Here is a 21,044-nt window from a genome sequence, read left to right on the forward strand (position 1 = left end):
CGCCTTGGGGCAATGGAACGGGGCAAGGCCAGCCCGTGACAATGCCTTACCCGACCCGAAACGGCCCAGCGACGAGTAGGTTAACCACTTGCCCCATTGGGCGCTACACAGACATACAGTACTAAGTGGTGACTGGGGTTGCGCTTCAGTGAACGGAGGCAGTCAGTATGCTAGAGTGTGAGAAGTTACCCACCAACTTGGACTTGTGGCCTAGTGGGCAGTGTTGTTAATTTCTGTTAGGGCCCATGTACTGTTTCATGTTAGTTAGATAGTTGACACTTCCATGGTTGGAGAATTAGGAATAAGTCATTGTTGACGTGACCGTTATCTAATGTTAGGAGTAGAATCATTGTAACACCATTACCTGCGTACCCGCACTGTTTGGCCACCTTACACCAGCACATTTACCCTTTCGGCTCCCCAACAATGGCTTCCATGTTTCCGGCTCCAATCGTCCACTCCCAGGGCCTGTGCACACTACGCAGGTCTCCTGTGAGTGAGCTTACGGCACTCACACCTATTCTGAAAAGGTCAGTGTGCGCTAACATGTAAGTTCCTTTCAGTCACTCCAGCTCACATCCATGCCCTTTAAACTGAAATATCCGGCCTCCTTGTGGATCCCCATGTGTCTCTCCTCAAACCTGTCATACTGAGCCATTACTTTAGGGATTGTGATACTTTATCTTCACCGGTAAGGGCAGAAGACGTCTTAGAGGTAAAGACCATCCTTAAAATACAATCAATAGGTTTAGATCCACAGTGCCTTACCATTAAACAGCTTTCTTCAAATAGCGATAAAAACCAAGACAAAAAAGATAACGGTAGCAATACTAGTGCAAAAAAATTGTTAACATTTACTTTCACATAATATATCTCTGCATAATTATTTTTTTATATATTTTTCAGATTAGTTCATTAATATTGGATTAAACATCAGGAATAAATGGTTCAAATCTACTTATTTCCACATCTAAATGTCAAGTCCATTTCCTGGTGCAAGGAAAATAACTAATTCAGATCTACATATTTCAGCAGCTAAATATCAAGTCCATAAACTGGTTCAAGTAGAAGTGCTCTCCATAGATTTCTAGGGATACAATAAAAATTTGCATATATGTTCTCCTTTTTAGGTAGAAATAATAAAGTGCTTAGTGCACACACATAATTCACTACGGCCGTCATACTCTGAACATTCACTGATGCGGATCTCCTTACTGCAATGTGGATCATTCGTGACTACGGTTTGTTACATGTCCAAGAGGAAACTGACTTGGCAGGCTGTCATCAATCTCCTGCTATACACCTGTCGCACGTCATTTCAGGGAGGTTCCCCTTTCTCAAGTTTGATATTAAGGTGCGGAATTAAGTAGACTTGAAGCATTGTTTCCTGATGCTTACTTATTATTGAATTAATCTTAAAAAAAAATAAAAAAATTATATATATATACAGTACAGACCAAAAGTTTGGACACACCTCATTCAAAGAGTTTTCTTTATTTTCAGGACTCTGAAAATTGTAGATTCACATTGAAGGCCTCAAAACTATGAATTAAAACATGTAGAATGAAATACTTAAAAAAGTGTGAAACAACTGAAAATTTGTCTTATATTCTAGGTTCTTCAAAGTAGCCACCTTTTGCTTTCATTACTACTTTGCACACTCTTGGCATTCTCTTGATGAGCTTCAAGAGGTAGTCACCGGAAATGTTTTTCCAACAGTCTTGCAGGAGTTCCCAGAGATGGTTAGCACTTGTTGGCCCTTTTGCCTTCACTCTGCCATCTCGATTGGGTTCAGGTCTGGTGACTGTGGAGACCAGATCATCTGGCGTAGCAGCCCATCACTCTCCTTCTTAGTCATACAGCCTGGAGGTGTGTTTGGGGTCATTGATCTGTTGAAAAATGAATGATGGTCCAACTAAACGCAAACTGGATGGAATAGCACGCCACTGCAAGATGCTGTGGTAGCCATGCTGGTTTAGTATGCCTTCAATTTTGAATAAATCCCCAACAGTGTCACCAACAAAGCACCCCCACACCATCACACCTCCTCCTCCATGCTTCACGGTGGGAACCAGCCATGTAGAGTCCATCCGTTCATCTTTTCTACAAAGACACAGTTGTTGGATCCAAAGATCTCAAATTTTGACTCATCAGACCAAAGCACAGATTTCCACTGGTGTAATGTCTATTCCTTGTGTTCTTTAGCCCAAACAAGTCTCTTCTGCTTGTTGCCTGTCCTTAGCAGTGGTTTCCTAGCAGCTATTTTACCATGAAGGCCTGCTGCACAAAGTCTCCTCTTAACAGTTGTTCTAGAGATGGGGTTTGGTACTGAGGAGAGGTCATTGGAGCCAAAGGAGAATATTAAAATATTCCTTTCAGGCCTGGAAAAGAAAGGGTGTAAGGTGTTGGTACTGTAACGCCTTTACTGGCATCCCCACACTGTCCGGCACCCTTTTCACTAGTGATGTGTTGGTCGCGAACAAAGATCCGGCTCCCTGCTGTTGTAATGATGAGCCAGGGGAGCCTCCGGCCTTGTAGTCGTGGCTGTAGTTTTCAGGCTTGTCCCTGGCTTCACCACTACCTCAAGGTCGGGAGCTGACTTGGTGGGGCAGAGTGTGATGGTGCATTCGCCGGACGGTGTACAAACGATCTTCAGGCAAAGGGTGGTGCTAATAAAAGACATCCTTTATTGTACATAATCATCCGGCAGCAGAATCAGGCACCTTCGGTGGAGCTGGGGGCAGCCTGCCCTAACGCACCCTCTGGTGGGGATATGCCCGGGGTACTCGACTTCGCCGGGCTCCCACTCTTCGGTGACACGCACACCGGACCCACACCAGTTGCTTCACACCCTGAGGTTACGTTCCACTCCTTTCTCACCGGCGCCCCCTGCTGGTCCCGCTCACACACTCTGCCCCTCGATGTTCTCACTCTCCCGTCCCGGATCCAACTAACACACACACACACTCATTCCCCAGTGATTCAGCCGGCTCCTCCTTCACGGTGGCGACAGCCGTCCCACCCGGCCACTAGGGGTGCCCTAACACACTACACAAAGAAATACAACATTTTTATTAACAGCATTTCCGGGCTAACTATACTTTTTATTGGTAGGGGGTTTGTTCACCCACTACACTGTGACTGACAGGAGCCAGATCTCCAGTGAGAGCCACTAAATTCCCTAAATGGCTCTTTTCGCCAATGAAACCCTGCCCACCCGTGGCTAAACCCTGCCCACTCAACAATCTAATTGGTCCCTTGTAAGTAGGCGGGGTTTTAGTCACGGGTGGGCTGGGTTTCATCGGAGTTACTATAATCTTAAATATGTGTTCACCTGGGGTGAACACATATTTAATAGGGAGCGAAGAACGATCCGAATGAGCCGCCTCTTTTTGGTGAGCGGAACCATGGGAACAGGATCACCAAAAAGAGCCGGACTGCCCATCACTACTTTCCAGGGTGGAGACACCGAGACACTTACGTTCCCGTCCGCCAATGGTGGCTTCCGTCTCCCCGGTCCCTGCCGCCGGCTCCCAGGGACTGTGCACACCACGCAGCTGACTTCGACATGTCAGCCATGGGCTGCGCATAACGTCAGTGCCATGTACAGCCTGTGATGAGCACACCGATATCAGCTGCCAGCCTCTGATTGGACGTGAATTAATGCATTTCATACACATCCAGCTGAAATAGGGGCTGGTGTTGTTGGTCCTCCCTTCCCTCCTGCACGGGCCCAGTTGGGATCACACACCCTTCCACCATGATTGTTATCCTGCCTAATGGAATGTTGCTTATATAAATTAATTTAAAGCACTATGGGATTAATGGTGCTATGTAAGAGAATAAATATAATTATATTATTTTTATTAATTTAGATATAGTGCATTGCTCTTCATCAGCTCTCACTGTAACGCACAATATTCAATATTCATGCAACTGTGATTTTTAGGAAAATATTTTGCTGCCATCTTGTGTACAAATAAAAAACTGCAATAGAAGGAATTGCTGTGAAGCTAAATAAGCAACACATATGATATGTTTCCAATATTTTCAATGTTAATTACAGCCGTGTTAATAACTACTACATTTGCTGATATAGACAGTGTCTGGGAGTATAATGTACATTCAGCCATTATAAAGCAACTTGAGAATAGAAAACCTGTTATTAAACATCCAGTTCTTAGTTACTATATTGTCAATGAAGATGCTATTAAAAACTGTATGGTTCCAGGTTACATTTACTTTACACACTGCCTTCCAAAAAGTAGACCTATGTATAGACTGAAAAGACAAGTCTGGTCATTATACAGTGTGTCCACCCATATCCTGTCTACCGCCATTAATGTGAGAACGGCGGCAGCTATAGGCATAGAAGTGGTGTCTAGGTATAGTAAAGTAGCCATGCGCTACGCAATGAAACCACCTATAGCACCACCTGGTGGAAAACAACGGAGTTAGCATGCAAGGTGTCGATTCGTATTGAATTGATGGTGCCCTACAACTTTGTAATTCACTTTTTTTCTCTATCTCGTTCCGTTTTCGAGATAAAAATGCTAACTCTGTTGTTTTCCACCAGGTGGCGCTATAGGTGGTTTCATTGTGTAGCGCATGGCTACTTTACTATACCTAGACACCACTTCTATGCCTATAGCTGCCGCCGTTCTCAAGTTAATGGCAGGGGACAGGATATGGGTGGGCACACTGTATAAGTATGTCAGCACTGGTATATGATTTATTATAAGACATTGCTCAGATAACTATACTGTGAACCTATAAATATCAGGTGAACCTCTGTGATCATCACATGACCAGGACAGCTTAGTATACTGAATTTGCATGTGTTTTTTTTTTATTGTATGCAGAATTAATGCAGCATTAAACCAAAGCATATCAATTCAGAGTTGTTGTTTTTTTTTTATTTACCTGTTCAATAGAATGCAAAAAATACATAAAAATGCATAATTAATGTGAACAATGTATGCAAACATTTTTCTTGCAAGCACTTTGCGTTCTTCATGCGGAAAGAAATTCTGCAATAAAGCACTGTGTGAACAACCTTGAATAACACGAAAGCAATAAACAACTGCTTTCGGACACTTAGAGGTCGTTTTTATTCCCTTTGCTGTTAAAGACTAAAATTGTGTCTTTAGCAGCACATGGTTTTCCAGTCTTTTTCACTAAGTCGAAGATAATAAATATTAATAATAAGTAGCATGGCTTTAGCAACAGCATATTTCTCGAATTTTGCAGAAGAGTAAAAGGGAGAAAAAATGTGTTGCAGCAAATTTTTGGCCCTGCCGATAACCACATCCCTAGCCACATCCATTTACTATTTGTTTTTACCCTGACAGGAGGAGTTGTCATAGGGGGAATTGTGGCAGTGAGGCATTCAGGAGACTGTCCATGAAAGCAGGATATAGACCCAAATCCGAGATTGTCCCACTGTATCCGAATGGTTGGGACGTATGGATTTATTTTTTGTTCATTCATTCATAGTTGTAGATTTATAACTTTTTCAGTTTAGCTTCTCTGAATGTGTTCTTTTTTTTTTCAAGATGAGCAGGAGGTTTTTTAAATGACATTTTGCCAAACGTGTCTGTCTGTAAGGTTGTATCCACACAACATATATGCTGCGACTTTATATCCGCATATTTTCAATTGTAATGCAAGGTCAGACCCATATTTTCATTTGTATTGAATGAACTTACAATTCCCAGTATATCCTTAACCTCAACAATGGTAAGGAGATACTGGGAGTTGTTGTTTTCAGTTATCACCAGACTGCAGAGCATGCAGGAACCACATTGTTGATGAGAATTAAAAATAACAGTGACACTATAATGCTCCTGAATAAAAAATATCTGCCCTACCCTGTTCCCCTGAATAAATAATTACCCCTTACTGTGTTCTCTGCACAAAATATGACTGACACATTTTCCCTCTTATAGAACATGCCCTCCACACTGCTCTCTAATTTCCAACCTGGGGCTCCTCTTCACACTATCCTCTCACACTGTGTCCCATCTATACTGTCTAATCTCTATACTGTCCCACTCATCACACTCCCGGTCCTTGTCATACTATCCCATCCTTGCTGTGCCCTTTTACTGTGCCCCTATTGCTGCCCCCGATTTATACCACCCCCTCCCACACACACACACAGTACCCAGTCTCTATTTTGTTCCCCCTCACACTTTTCTCCCCCATACTGCCTCCTTATACTATTCCCCTCAATAGTCACAATAGTCAATAATACATTTCTTTCTCCTTCATACTGCCTCCTAACACATTCTCCCAGCTCACCATACTTTCTGCTAACATATTTACCAATTCGCTCAGCATAACGTCTCCTTAGACAACACCCCCACTATTCATTCTGTTTCCTCACACATTCCCATCCCCTTACTCCCCATACTGTGTCCATACCCATTGTTCATCCCTCACTTATCATACAGTTTCCTCATACAGCCCTCATCCCTCGCTGCGCATGCTGTTTCCTCACACATTGCCCCTCCCCCACAGCTCAGTATACTCTTTCCTAACATATTTCCCCCCCTTGCTCCCCACTCTGTCTGCAACCGTTACCCCCTTGCTTATCATACTGTCTCCTCATACATCCTCCCTCGCTCCCCATATTGTGTCTGCACTCATTCAACCCCCACTCTTGGTCACCATACTGTTTCTCTCATAGCTATGCTCCCCTTGCTGCTAATGCACCTATTACCCCTCCTCGATCCCCATACTATGTCTTCAGCCATTCCCTACCATCCCTGCTCCCCATACTGTTTCCTCAAATCACCATCCCCCATTACAATAAATTTTCAGTGTATTTAACTCCATTGATCACGCTGCTGACGTTGCCCTGACCCAGTGGTCAGGGCTTCAATTGTACTCATGCCTAAAAGATGCGAGTACAACTGATTGCTGGAGGTCAGTGTTTTACACCTTCTTTTAGCCTCTGAGAAGAGAGGAAGCTGGTAAAGCTGCAAACAGGGCACCAGCAGTTACTGCCTATGGATTTTAGAATGAGGATGTTGCTCTGAAAGCTTGCTAATATAATTTTTCTGGTTAGCCAATAAAGGTACCACTTCTAATATACATTTGCCATTCTTGGGACATAGTATTTCAATAGAATGAGGATTAGAATTAGAAAGTAAGGTTTGTAATTTTTTGCATGCTACTAAATATATGTAATGTGTCTGGGTCCCAATAATTTTGTCCATATAGCGTTATTTAAAGCCTAAAAAATCTGGGCAGTGAAGGAGTCATCCAACAGTAAAATATTTTATGTATAGATCGATTAAAAATAATGAATGGAGCCTCCTCATCTGCAGCGCTCTCACCAATTACCAGCCGCAGTGGAGCGGTGACGTGACAGGTATCGTTTATTTTTAATGAATCCATGCCTAATAAAAATGATGTTACTGTTATTAATTTCCCATGAATATAGGGATATTCAGTCACACAAATGGCGACGTTTGCTGCCATCTGCTGGCCCTTTTTGATATAGCAGTTCAATTCTGATATGTTGTGTTTCCCTCAATAAAGTTATTGTTGCTGTACCCTACAAGGCTTGTGGAGATGTACACAGGCCGGAGAGGCTGGTTTTCCCAGAGTGTTGACAGCGGCCTCGTCCACATCTGGGGTTCGGATAAACATTATTTGTATAATGTGTCTGCTGTAGTGAGGCGGCCATGATAACGTGTCTGACAAACTGACGGCAGACATGAAGAAATCCTCACATAGCAGTAAAGAGGTGGAGAGGGGATGAAAGTGGAGACCCTAGCCTGACTATAACTGCTTCAGGGTTGGGGAAGGTTTGGACTGAAAGGCGCCATCTGGGAATAGGATTTATTTTATTATTATTATCATTATTATTATTATTTATTACATTACAATTATCCCTCAACAACAGTGAAATATATATATATATATATATATATATATATATATATATATATATAATAATAATAGCAGTAACAAATACAGGGATATTACTAGGGATCAAACGTTACCACAGTGACCTAATAATACCGCCAAATAGTGAATGTTTTCACAATTCCATCCAAAATATTATCTGTACAGCGTGACTGAATGATGCCACTATGGAGGCTGAATAATACCACCATTCAGTGGCACAGTAATTCCTCCATGTAGTCACAGATTGATTGTAGTCATCCACTTTCACTGTATTCTTAATTTGATATAGACTTTTAATTAAAGGGGTTGTCCAGCCCTGGGGTACAAATCTGCAGTCACTCTGTGTCACGCTATGTGACTGCAGCCTTGGGAATCCTCACATTGTGAGCAATGCAGTGCCAGCGCCGGGAGATGGCGGTCATGTGACCGCAAGTATTCGATTTACATACTTTCAGCCACATTCTGACTAGGTCTTGCTCACTATACTTGCATTGAGGCCGCGCTCATCTAGTGGGCTGGTGACCGCATGTATGCAAATTTCATCGGAGAATCCTCACAGCGCAGCAATATGAAGATTCACAAGTCTGGAGCCACATAGAGTGACACAGAGTGACTGCAGATTTGTACCCCAAGACCAGACAACCCCTTTAAGACTTCTTCAGTCATGATTTGCCTCACTTGCTGCATAGACATCATTGACTTCTTGCTTTTACATCATATCCATACCTTTAATGGGGTTTTTCAGTTTAAAAAAATCTGCAGTTTGTTTTAAAACAATAAACTGTTCTTTACTCACCCACTAAAGGTCCAGCACTGAATCTTCATCTTTGCTCCTGGTGTCTGTTATTGCCTAAAGCACTGATGTCATGTCTTGAGATGAGCAAGCACTAAAATTCTCGTTATTTGAGTCGAGCTGGTCAGATGCTCTGAAAAGGCTCAACTCAAGTAACGAGTATAATGCAAGTCAATGATTGGGCAATTTGGCTCTACACCCACATACAGCCAGCCATATACAGAGCATTTCCGAGGAGAGAGTGTGATTTTTTATTTTGTTGGACACAGTACAGCCAAAATGTTGTTTTAACCCCCCCAGTGAGAGCCATTCAGAGACTGCAAATGGTTCTAACTGGGGTGCCTGTGTGTCACCCAGGGCTATGGGGTACTCGGTCCCAGGCCATATATGTACGGGGATGCTGTGTCACGGTTGTGTAATGACCATTGCCCGGTTCCGTGACCCTGGCCACATGTTTTAAAAGGGGTTATATACAGGGGAATGAAAGAGTTTGTATTGTGATGCCACTTGCGGGTTGCGGTTATGGTGATGGAACTGCCGCTGCACAGTCTATTACCTCTGGGGCTGATGGTGGTAGCAGCCTGGATGGTAGGCCTTCCGCAAGTAGGGCTGGGCCCCAGGGAGTGAATGGAGGGGTCAGTTGCAGAAAGAAGGGAGACCACACGATGGGGATGTGTGCCGCCCCTGCAGCGGTCGAACCGCTCAGATCCGGGGGTGGTGATTTCTCGTGGCTCGAGGGTCTCTGGACCCGGAGGCTAGGGGCCACACTCAAACGAAGAAGGAGGTATTTACAGGGGAGATATATATATAGTTCGTGACGCCACCCGTGGTGTACGGTAATTGGGAGTACCGCCGCTGCCGTTGGGAGTACCCGGGGTGATGGAGTGCGGCAGCTAGATGTCGTCACCCTCCACGGGTAGGGGAAGGCCACGGGACTCTGGATGGTGGGGACAGTGCAGGGTGAGCGCAGGCTCTGGTTGCAGGGGTTAATCAGGTACTCAGCAATAAAGCAGACGCTGACAACAGGGTGAACCAAGTCTCTGACTGCCGCTGTCTCCTGAGGGGAGCTCATCCGGGTCCCGTCCCCTGCTGCACTGCCTGGTGGTCTGTGGCCTGCCTCCTGGCACAGTAATTTAGAGTGTCCTTTGTGGCCCGTCAGCTTGGAGCTTTCCAGGCCCCGCTCCTCACTATGGCTAAGTGAAGGAGCCTGCTCTCAGGAGCTCACGCTTGGGATTTCAGTGGGCCACTTGTTTTGGAAAGCCCTATCCTCCTCATTGCACTAGTGCCCCTGATCTCTGAGCTTCGTGGGAACAGTACGATGTTGTTCGTCGGTCCTGCGGCAGCACACATCGCTATGTGTGACACCGCAGGAGCGACGAACATGTTATGTCCCGCTCATCTCTGCCCCTCCGCTTCTATTGGCCGGCCGCTTAGTGACGCCGCAGTTACGTCGCTGTGATGCCGAACGCACCTCCCCCTTGAAGGAGGGATTGTTCGGCCGTCACAGCGACGTCGCTGCACAGGTAAGTGCGTGTGATGCTGCCGTAGCGATAATGTTCGCTACGGCAGCGATCACCAAATGTCGCATGTATGACGGGGGCGGGTGCTATCGCGCTCGACATCGCTAGCAATCGCTAGCGATGTCGCAGCGTGTAAATCACCCTTATGTATGACAACTCATTTTATTGTCCACCACATTTTCTAGTCACTGATGTTAGATCCTTAGGGGTATATTGGGACCCTCACAATCAAGAAGATTTTGAATGACGCAGCATACGAGCATTAATGCTATGGCTCCATTCAAATCTTATTGTATTTACAGACACGCAGTGGCGCTCAAGCCCCCACTATTCTAACATTTATCACCTATTAGACATGTGATACATGTTTATGGCTGGAGAACTCATTTGATTGATATAAATCTATTTACTTTACAGAATCTGAAGGTGGAGTCATTACAAACACCAGCTATCAAGCCGATTATCTCTTCAGTAGTGATGCATCTCATAGCGACACCCAGAGGTATGTATGACTATAGTAAATCATTACATGCTGACATTCAAAGTGATGCCAGAAGGGGTTCAGGATCATTGCTGTATGGAAATGGGCCAAGAATTGCTTCATGGTTTGTACATTTTGGTTTTAACATTTTTTTTTTATTAAGCATCCATTGAGTTTTGGAGTAATATGTCTAATAATATGTCTGAAGTGTGCTTGTAGCCTTGATAAGATCTGTAATGTTTTATTAAGTTGTATAATACTGAAATTTAACAAGTGAGTGTTAGGCCTCATTTAAACGTCTCGTATAATCCGAGTTTCACCATTGTTTGGTCCACTTTATCTGTGAGAAAAATAGGTTTCTTTACTTTCTTATGTCTAGCAGTCTGTAAAAATTGGACCGCGCTCAGATGTCATCTAAGTGCTGTCCAATTTTGTTACAGACCTGAAGATGTACATTGCTGATTTTTGATTGAACTTTCGGGTCAATATCACACAGGTGTAGAATCTGCTGAGTTTTGGGGTGCCAGTTAATAATTATTAACAAAAGCTACTGGATCTTTATTACAAATAGGGTATTTACAATTACTGGACATAAGAAAGGGAAACCTAACTAAGGAACAAGAGTACAAGGAAGGTAAAAAGAGTGGTAGGAGAGGGTATGAAATGCGTAGATGCAGACACTTAAGAGGTCTACCTATGGAGCTAAATGGACGCTTTTTCCATAGCTTTTCACTTTTATTCCTAATAAAGCTATGTTTTAAATTTTACTGAGTGGTGCTGGAATTTCCATTTTTTTGTACTGCACTCTTGTCATGGTTTCGCTTCCGCATCCACATGGCTAGGGGGCGGCGCCTTCTCTCGGGCATCACTTCCGGAGCTAATGCTTTAAATACCATCAGCTCCGGTGAAGCAGTGCCAGCTATAAGCTATATGGTACTAAACCTCGGCCTGACCTCGACCCCGCTTCTGCTCATTCCTTCGGTCCTCCTTCTGCCCATACTGTGCTTGACCCGGCCTACCCGACCATTCCTCGCACGTCCCGCATCTATGCTCCCCAGCTGTGCTGTGAGGCAGTGTACTAGCAAACACTGTGTATCCACTTCCTGGTTCTTGTTGCTCCGTGTAGTGTCTTTTCCTGCAGACCTCCAGCTCCCCCTGGTGGCAGCTTGACAACTATTTAATCTACCAACAGGTTAATGGGCAATACACCACCAGACACACAATTGCCCTCCTGTCTCACAGGTTTTTTGACCACCCCCTCCCCCCATGGTCTATGTATTTGATAAAGGTCTTCCCATTATCCTTGGTGCTATCTAGATTTCATGGATGTAATTGTGAGTTCAGTGATTCAACGTCATGCAATAAGCGTGGCGAGTGTGTTCAGACCAAAAAGGGTCTAATGCACAATGAAGAATCACCAAAACAACACCAAAAACAAGGAGGGACACTGGGGACACAATAACAACGGTGGGCCCCGGTGCTAGTGATAGCACACCTATCCTCACCTCTAGCTGTCCCTACTCTCCTAGCCAGTCCCTATGCAGTCTCCGCAACTGTCACCAAGCAGCACCCTGAGACCCTGGGAAGACCCTATAGATGCCCTGACTAGTGAGAGGCAGGTGAGGTTCACTATAGCCACTGCTTCACTAATAAAACAAGAGGGTAGGGGAGACAAACAGGGGATAAACATCATAAAGGATAAAGTCCAGCTTCTGGAATGCTTCAACTCAGCTCCTTCCACCAAGGGGGCCAGTATACAAATTGATTTGTATCTTCAGCATGGATTGCTGGGTAACACCTCTATTTAAACCTGAAGGGCATGACTACAAAGTAATTGCAGCTGAAACACTCTCAGCTTGGAACTGCTGAAAAAGCTGCCAGCAGCAAAACTGACATCAACCATTTCAGTGCTAAAAGAAAGGAAACACATTTAAATGTAGAGAGCTAGGTGGAGATGAGAGGCAACAGTCCAAAGGCTGTTACTAGTCTCCAACAGGGAGACGGCTGTGACATTCATAATACACTAATTTAGATACTGTTCATGTTGGCTTCCAACAACATGTCCCCATAATTTTGTACTCGGTCTGTGAAAAATCACGGACATTCACTATTATCAATAAGAGTGTTATCCATAAAAAACACAGGGAGCACTCATGTAAAATAAACTGACTTCTGAATGAGACCTTAAGGTGTGAGGTTTACAGTTTCTTTGATTTTATCTTTTTTTCCTTAGAATATATAATAGTCTGGAGTACGTTGAAAACAAAGCTACTGTTTTTCATGCAAGTTTCCTAAGATTACATACCCAACTGGAAAGCAATGGTATGATGACGCTTGGGCATTTTATTCTCCCTCCACCCTCTCTTCATGAAGGTTGGTGACTGTCCTTTGTAACCATTACATGTTCAAGGTAACATTGTATCTGACTCATTAATTATGCTGTGGGTTATTATTTGTAAATTCTTTGTAAATTCACATTGTAAGCTCTGACGTCCCAAGAAATAGCACAAGAGAAAACAAAAGACAGATTGATGAAAGTACTAGTATTAATCATTCTTTGTAAAAAATAATAATTTAAAAGCAGAATCTTCAACAGATTTCACAGTATAAATTGTATATTCTATTAGTCCTCATTCAGATGTCTGTACATGAAAAAAGGCTATTGGTGACATCAGTGTTTTGCATCAATGTGTCATAAGTGTGTCCTTTTTTAACCATCGGTGTTATCAGTGTTATACAGGGGCGTAACTACTGTAGTCGCAGAGGTCGCGACTGCGACCGGGCCCAGCAGCTTAGGGGCCCGCTCTGCAGATCAGCAAGCAGCTCCTTTCTGTGAGAGGAGCTGCGCTGATCTGGCGCAGACCACGCGGCCGCTATATGACGCCGGGTCCCCCTCCCCCGTCATCATGCACAGCAACAATGAAGAAGCGTGGAGCGTCCCGTGTAGCTCCACCCACGCTCCTTCATTCTCCCTCTGTGCCTGCGCGGTGACGTCACTCCTGTGCGCCCGCTGTGCTCAGACGCAGAGCACAGGGCGGGAGGACGCCAACCGCAGCTGCAGGGGAACAGAGGAGAGATGACGGAGCAGCGGGGGAACGAGGACACGTAAGGACAGCAGCGGGGGAACGAGGACACAGGTAAGAACTTTTTTTTTTTTTTTTTTTAAATCAGTGCATACCTGGGGGCCGGGGGGGGGAAGCATGGGGGGCTGCCAGCAGTATACATGGAGCATGGAGGCTGCCAGCAGTATACATGGAGCATGGGGGCTGCCAGCAGTATACATGGAGCATGGGGGCTGCCAGCAGTATACATGGAGCATGGGGGCTGCCAGCAGTATACATGGAGCATGGGGGCTGCTAGTAGTATACATGGAGCATGGGGGCTGCCAGCAGTATAAATGGGGCATGGGGGCTGCCAGCAGTATACATGGAGCATGGGGTCTGCTAGCAGTATACATGGAGCATGGGGGCTGCTAGCAGTATACATTGATTATGTGGGCTGCTAGCAGTATACATGGAGCATGGGGGCTGCCAGCAGTATACATGGAGCATAGGGGCTGCTAGCAGTATACATGGAGCATGGGGGCTGCTAGCAGTATACATGGAGCATGGGGGCTGCCAGCAGTATACATGGAGCATGGGGGCTGCCAGCAGTATACATGAAGCATGGGGGGGGCTGCCAGTAGTATACATGGAGCATGGGGGGGCTGCATCATACATGGAGGCCTGGGGTGAATTATAATACATGGAGAACTATGGGAAATGCATTATAATACATGGAGGACTATAGAGCTGCATTCTAATATATGAAGGGTTATGTGGGACCCTTTATACAATATGGAAGGCTATGCAGGGGCCATTATAGTATTTGGGAAAACTATATACAAGGGGGGACAAAGATACAAGCAGTGGATGGGAACGTTTTGTGCTGAGGGAAAAGGGCTCTTTCCCTTAGCACCCAGCTTTCCCATGCTCTGCTATACATCTCTCAGCACCCAGCTTTCCCATGCTCTGATATGGGAAATCTGGGTGCTGAGGGAAAGATGTATAGCAGAGCATGGGGAAGCTGGGTGCTAAGGGAAAGAGCCAAGTGTCAGCGTCATTATCCTATACCCTAAGTGTCGGTGTACGTAGAGGGGGGCCCAGGTCCGAACTTTGCATCGGGGCCCATCAAAGTCTAGTTATGCCACTGGTGTTATATATGGATTGATCAATGTATATAGAAATTACAAAGTTTCATCTATCCTTTTCAATATTCTACATACCCCATCCGTGTGCTGCACGTGTTTTTCACTGAACCATAAATTTGTATTGGCCTTTGTCATCTGTGCGAAGGTAAAAAAAACGGACTCACCCTCCAGCATATTTACCTGCTACTGTTCCTGTCGGTCTCCTGCAGTTTGTGACCTGCTGGCAGCTCCAGTGTTTTATGAACTGATACAAAGGTCACAACTCAGTACAAGTCTATGTTCTCTTCTGGCTCTCATAGACTTGCATTGAGAGCTTGTAATGTAACTTCTGTCTTCCGGCCAGTCAGAAGTTACATCACAAGATAGCGCTGCGGGACCTCTATACATCTGAGGTTAAGTATAACACTGGGAGCAGTGAGCTTCGATTAAAGCACCAATCTAGCAGTGAAAAAGTAACTCCATTCATTTTACGATATACTTGAAAATGGAATAAAAATTCCAATTGCGATAAAACTGTGAAAAAAGCGCAATTCGGGAATTGGTTTTTTTCGGTTTATTTTTGCAGTGTTCCTTGCACGGTAAAATTGACCTGGTAGGGGGCGTGGCCGGAACTCCATGAGGATGGACGTCTAGGGCCTGAGCTCCGTCACCCAGGAGTATAATAAGTACTTAAAACTAGCGGCGAAGACCTAACATGGGGAAGAAAAGACCCCCAAGGACACAGGGACCCCTGTGCCACTCACCATGGATGCCTACCTTGTTTGGGAGCTGCAAGAGCTGCGAGAGGGCTTACCGGTTGGAGATCATGATGGCAGCTGTTTGCTCCCAGACGGGAGACAGGCATCTCTGGCGGTGGCGGTGTACTCCCCTCACAACAGTGGCCCGGTCGGTGGATCGTCTGGGGGAGGTGGCGGTGAGCATGGAGCGGGTGTGCTCGGCGGGAGCCGAGATCCTCCCATGCCCAAGATGGCGGCGCTGGAGGAAGGAGACGGCGCACTATCTCCCATGAAACTGGATTCTGGTGCAGAGGACGGTGGTGAGTCATCACAGCAGCGGGGCGCTGGAGCGGGGGGGTGTCATCTCACTCCACCGGATCCCACGGTCACGATGCGGGGCATGATGAGGCACCCCCCTCCCCTATGGACAACATGCACACATGCAGGACCCAGAATGCTGATCTAGGGACCATGCAAACAGCTGCCTCCCCGGGGGATCCGCTTGGCTCTGACCTAACGACTCCTTGGCCCTGGGAGGAGGATGAGGAGCAAGACGTGCCTGGCATTGGAGAGGCCCCATATGTGTCTCCAGGGGATAGCATAGCAGGCCCACAGAAGAATAAAGTCCCCTAGCCCATCAGGGACATCACAGATATGGAGCGGGCCACCTGTGTGTCCTCTCCTTTGGGGACTCCAGTGATGCAGCATGGAGGGAGTCTCCCCCCAGACCATGGAGAGCCCATAAACCTCCTAGGGAAGACACAGGGCAGGAGATGGTGCCTGGCAATCAACGAGCAGGAGATAATAAATCAGTATATGGAAACCCCTGCTCAGATGGCCAACATGTGTAAAGGTCCTGGAGACTCGGTGACCTGGTCGACCTGCCCGCAGCCCCCATGCCCTCCTATGGACTGGTGCGATTATGTACGCCAATTACCTACAAAAATGGACTTTCAGGTTCTTGTCTCTGAAGTTAAGGATGACTTCAGGTCTGAAATCGCACAAGTTCGACAGGACGTCGCCTCCATCTCTAAAAGAATAAGCCAGTTGGAAGATGACCATATGGAAGACAGGACTGCCATCCGCCGCCTCCAATCCCAGACCTCCTCGCAGGCGGAGGTCATTACAGAATTGCAACATCATATCAAGGACTTGGACAATAGGGGGAGTCGGCATAATATCAGGGTCCGGGGTGTACCGGAAGCCCAGGCGAAAGAAGATGTAGTGACCATACTGCAGAACATCTTTAACTCGCTCCTGCGGAGACCCTTGGATCACCCTATATCTATAGATAGAGTGCACAGGGCTCTGCGACCCAAGAATTTGAAAGGCAACCCGAGAGACATTATATGTCACATTACTGATTTTCAACTTAAGGAGGAAATAATGAGCAAGGCTCGTCCGCCAAACCAAGTGATGTTTCGGGACACCAAAATCCAACTATTCCAAGATCTCTCATGGATCACCTTACAGCAAAGAAGAGCTCTTCGCCCACTTCTGTCGATATTCAGGGATAATACATACCCTACAGATGGGGGTTCCCATTCAGCCTTTCTGCAAGACGAGGAGAAACATCAGCGAGCTTGAGAACTCCCACAGATTTGATATCCTTTTGTTGTGCCTTGGATGTGCTGGTTCCGGACCTCCCATAGTGGTCTGATCCCCCGCTGGCACCGCCTCTCCGACAGACGTGGCAGCCAGCTAACTCCTCTTGTAAGCAGCGCCCCAGAAGTTCGAGAGATGTGGGGCCTACCTGAGGATGACCTTGGATGATATCATGGCTGTTTTTTTTATTTTGGCCTACTGATAGGTCTATCTGGATCTTTATATCTGTTTATTGAGATCTTCTCCTGGTTAAAAACTCCTGGGGGTGGGATAATTTTTTCTTTGTAGGAGTTTTGCTGCTCTCCCACTAGTAGAGTCGTGCTAACTTATTCGCACTTAACTTTTCTTAGTGCAGATCTTGTATAGGGGGGTAGTCTCCATTACGACCAAATATTAGGCGACTGTACTAGGACAGTGGGAGTTTGGTATTGAGTACCATATTCTTATTCTTCACCTCATATTTGAAGTTGGATATGTTTAAATTTGTTTTTTGTTTTCATGTTCTACTCACAGGTATGCAGGATATGACCTGCCTCCTGCCATCTCCTGAAATTGTCATCGGAGGCTTTAGAGGACCTTAACCAGAAAATCCACCCAGAAGAGATCCACCAGATTATTAAAGATCTTCCGAATCACAGATCACCCGGCCCAGATGGGTTTACCTACCTATATTATAAGACATTTGTGGAGGACCTGGCTCCACATATGACACACCTCTTCAACCTCTTCACTCATTTATAGATGTATTTTCTTTTTTTATGGCTCTTGGACATTAAGCAATATGTATAATAGCAGGAGTCTTCAGGCAATGATCTCTGTTTTGCGTACTTAAACGCTGCAATATGGGTAAATTATTGAGTATTAATGTTAAAGGGCTGAATTCAGACGTGAAGAGGAGGCTGGCCCTTCAAGAGATGCGTAGGTCCAGGGTTGGGATTGTGTTCCTGCAGGAGACGCACTTCACAGAGAAAAGCTCTTTTAATTGTGCCCGCCATTGGTTTCCCCAATCATTCTTAGCGGTAAGCACTAATAAGAAAGCAGGAGTGGCCATATTAATTTGCCGCACCTGCCTATTTCAGGTGACTAAGTGGGAGGCAGACCCTTTGGGGTGTTTTCTTATTGTACGGGGTACTTTGTGTGGAAAAAAGGTGATCATGTGTAACTTATATGCCCCTAATTCTAACCAGATCAGGTTTGTTTCATCTGTTTTGTCCCGTATCCCGCTGGATCGAGGGGTTGCACACATCATAGGGGGAGATTTTAATATGGTATTTTCAGACAAGGCGGACAAGATGTTAGCTCTTTCACATTCTGCTGGCCAACACAGGCCTTTCTGTTTATCCGCCAATTTTCGCAAACTCATCCGCAAACACTAGTTATATGATCTTTGGAGAATTGACAACCAGACAGCAAGATAATACAGCTTTTTTTCACACCCCCACAGGTCACATGGTCGAATTGACTATTTTTTTGGTAATGTTCTCTCCCTTCGAGCGCTCCAACATGCTCATATTGGCAGTATCGCATGGACGGACCCCGCCCCCTTAACAGTAACTCTAGACCTAGAGATAAGTCCCGTGAAGCATACTCACTGGATATTAAATGAGTCTCTGTTGACTAATGCCTCCTCTCGAGAATCCCTTCGTAAGGCCCTCCAGACATTCTTTGAGGAGAATGCTCAATCTATCCCCTCGTTTCCGATGATATGGGAGGTCCATAAGGCTGTTCTCAGAGGGGAATGTATTGCTCTCTCTTCTACACTGAAAAAGGATTACCGACAGTGTTATGACCAATATAAACGTGCCCTCCACATAGCAGAAGAACGCCTTAGGAGTCATCCCACTAGGGGCCATCTGAAGACCGTAATTATTATTATTACTAGAAGGTGGCCCGATTCTACGCATCGGGTATTCTAGAATTTACGTATTGTGTAGTTAATGTATGATTTTTGTTATATATATAGATGTTGTTGTCTGTAGTTACCAAGTGTTTGTGTAGGGCGCTGTACATGTTCTGGGTGTTGTCTGGGTGTGGCGGGGGGTGAGAGCGGTGTTGTATGTGTGTTGCGTGTGTTTCGTTGTTTGTGGAGCGCTGTGTGTCTGTAGCGTTGTGTGTGTGTGTTGCGCGGTTTGTGTGGGTGTGGTGTGTTTTGGGGGGAGGTATGTTTTGTGCAATGTGTGTGTTGTGCGGTATGTGCGTATATTTATGTATTCCGCGGTGTTTGTGTGTTGGGTGTTGTGTGTGTGCGGCGTTGTCTGTGTGTGCGGGTGTCTGTGTAGGGCGGTGTTTGCGGTTCCCAGTGTGTGTGTGTGGTGTGTTGTGTGTGTGTGTTGGGGGGAGGTGTGCACCTCCCATCGTGCTCCATCCCCCATGCTGCGCACCCCCCATCGTGCCCCATCCCCCATGCTGCGCACCCCCCATCCTGCTCCATCCCCCATGCTGCCCACCCCCCATCGTGCTCCATCCCCTATGCTGCGCATTCCCCATCGTGCTCCATCCCCGATGCTGCGCACCCCCCATCGTGCTCCATCCCCCATGCTGCGCACTCCCCATCGTGCTCCATCCCCCATGCTGCGCACTCCCCATCGTGCTCCATCCTCCATGCTGCGCACTCCCCATCGTGCTCCATCCCCCATGCTGCGCACCCCCCATCGTGCTCCATCTCCCATGCTGCGCACTCCCCATCGTGCTCCATCCCCCATGCTGTGCACTCCCCATTGTGCTCCATCCTCCATGCTGCGCACTCCCCATCGTGCTCCATTCCCCATGCTGCGCACCCCCCATCGTGCTCCATCCCCCATGCTGCGTACCCCCCATCGTGCTCCATCCCCCATGCTGCGCACCCCCTATCGTGCTCCATCCCCCATGCTGCACACTCCCCATCATGCTCCATCCCCCATGCTGCGTACTCCCCATCGTGCTACATCCCCCATGCTGCGCACCCCCATCCTGCTACATCCCCCATGCTGCGCACCCCATCGTGCTCCATCCCCCATGCTATAATAGTTCTCCTATTATACTCAGAGAGGAGTATAATAGGAGGACTATAATAGGAGGAGTAGTCCTGGGGGGAGAGGAGTATAATGCCGGCTCCCTGCACATGTGTACCGGGGGCCGGTGTACACTGGTAACTATGATACACATCGGGTAACCAAGGGACCTTAGTTACCCGATGTGTATAATGGTTACCAGCGTTCACCGGCTCCGTCAAGATCCCAGCATCGCAAGGTTATGTCTGGCGCTACTGGGATCGTGACGGAGCCGGTGTATGCTGGTAACTATGATACACATCGGGTAACTAAGGGACCTTAGTTACCCGATATGTATAATGGTTACCAGCGTTCACCGGCTCCGTCAAGATCCCAGCATCGCAAGGTTATGTCTGGCGCTGCTGGGATCGTGACGGAGCCGGTGTATGCTGGTAACTATGATACACATCGGGTAACTAAGGGACCTTAGTTACCCGATATGTATAATGGTTACCAGCGTTCACCGGCTCCGTCAAGATCCCAGCATGGCAAGGTTATGTCTGGCGCTGCTGGGATCGTGACGGAGCCGGTGTACACTGGTAACTATGATACACATCGGGTAACCAAGGGACCTTAGTTACCCGATGTGTATAATGGTTACCAGCGTTCACCGGCTCCGTCACGATCCCAGCAGCGCAAGGTTATGTCTGGCGATGCGTGCGGAGGGCCGGGGCGAACGGCCAATCCATGCGGAGGGAGGGGCCAGGCCGAGGCGAGCGACCAATCCGTGGGGGGGCGGAGCCGAGGCGAGCGGCCAATCCGTGCGGGGGGCGGGGCCATGGCGAGCCCAG

At 46.6% G+C, this 21,044-nt stretch overlaps 1 protein-coding gene across 1 annotated transcript in view; it reads left to right on the forward strand.

Annotated features, from left to right (window-relative positions):
- Positions 1-7,571: 7,571 nt before the first annotated feature.
- Positions 7,572-21,044, forward strand: part of TERB2 (telomere repeat binding bouquet formation protein 2) — a 94,867-nt gene continuing 81,394 nt past the window's right edge. The window contains exons 1-3 of the mRNA XM_075342688.1: positions 7,572-7,645; positions 10,651-10,735; positions 12,948-13,087. Of these exons, the coding sequence (XP_075198803.1) occupies positions 7,582-7,645; positions 10,651-10,735; positions 12,948-13,087 (289 nt within the window). The 5' untranslated portion in view covers positions 7,572-7,581. The remainder of the gene's footprint in view (positions 7,646-10,650; positions 10,736-12,947; positions 13,088-21,044) is intronic.

The sequence above is a fragment of the Anomaloglossus baeobatrachus genome, chromosome 4, assembly GCF_048569485.1.
Source record: "Anomaloglossus baeobatrachus isolate aAnoBae1 chromosome 4, aAnoBae1.hap1, whole genome shotgun sequence".
Lineage (NCBI taxonomy): Eukaryota > Metazoa > Chordata > Amphibia > Anura > Aromobatidae > Anomaloglossus > Anomaloglossus baeobatrachus.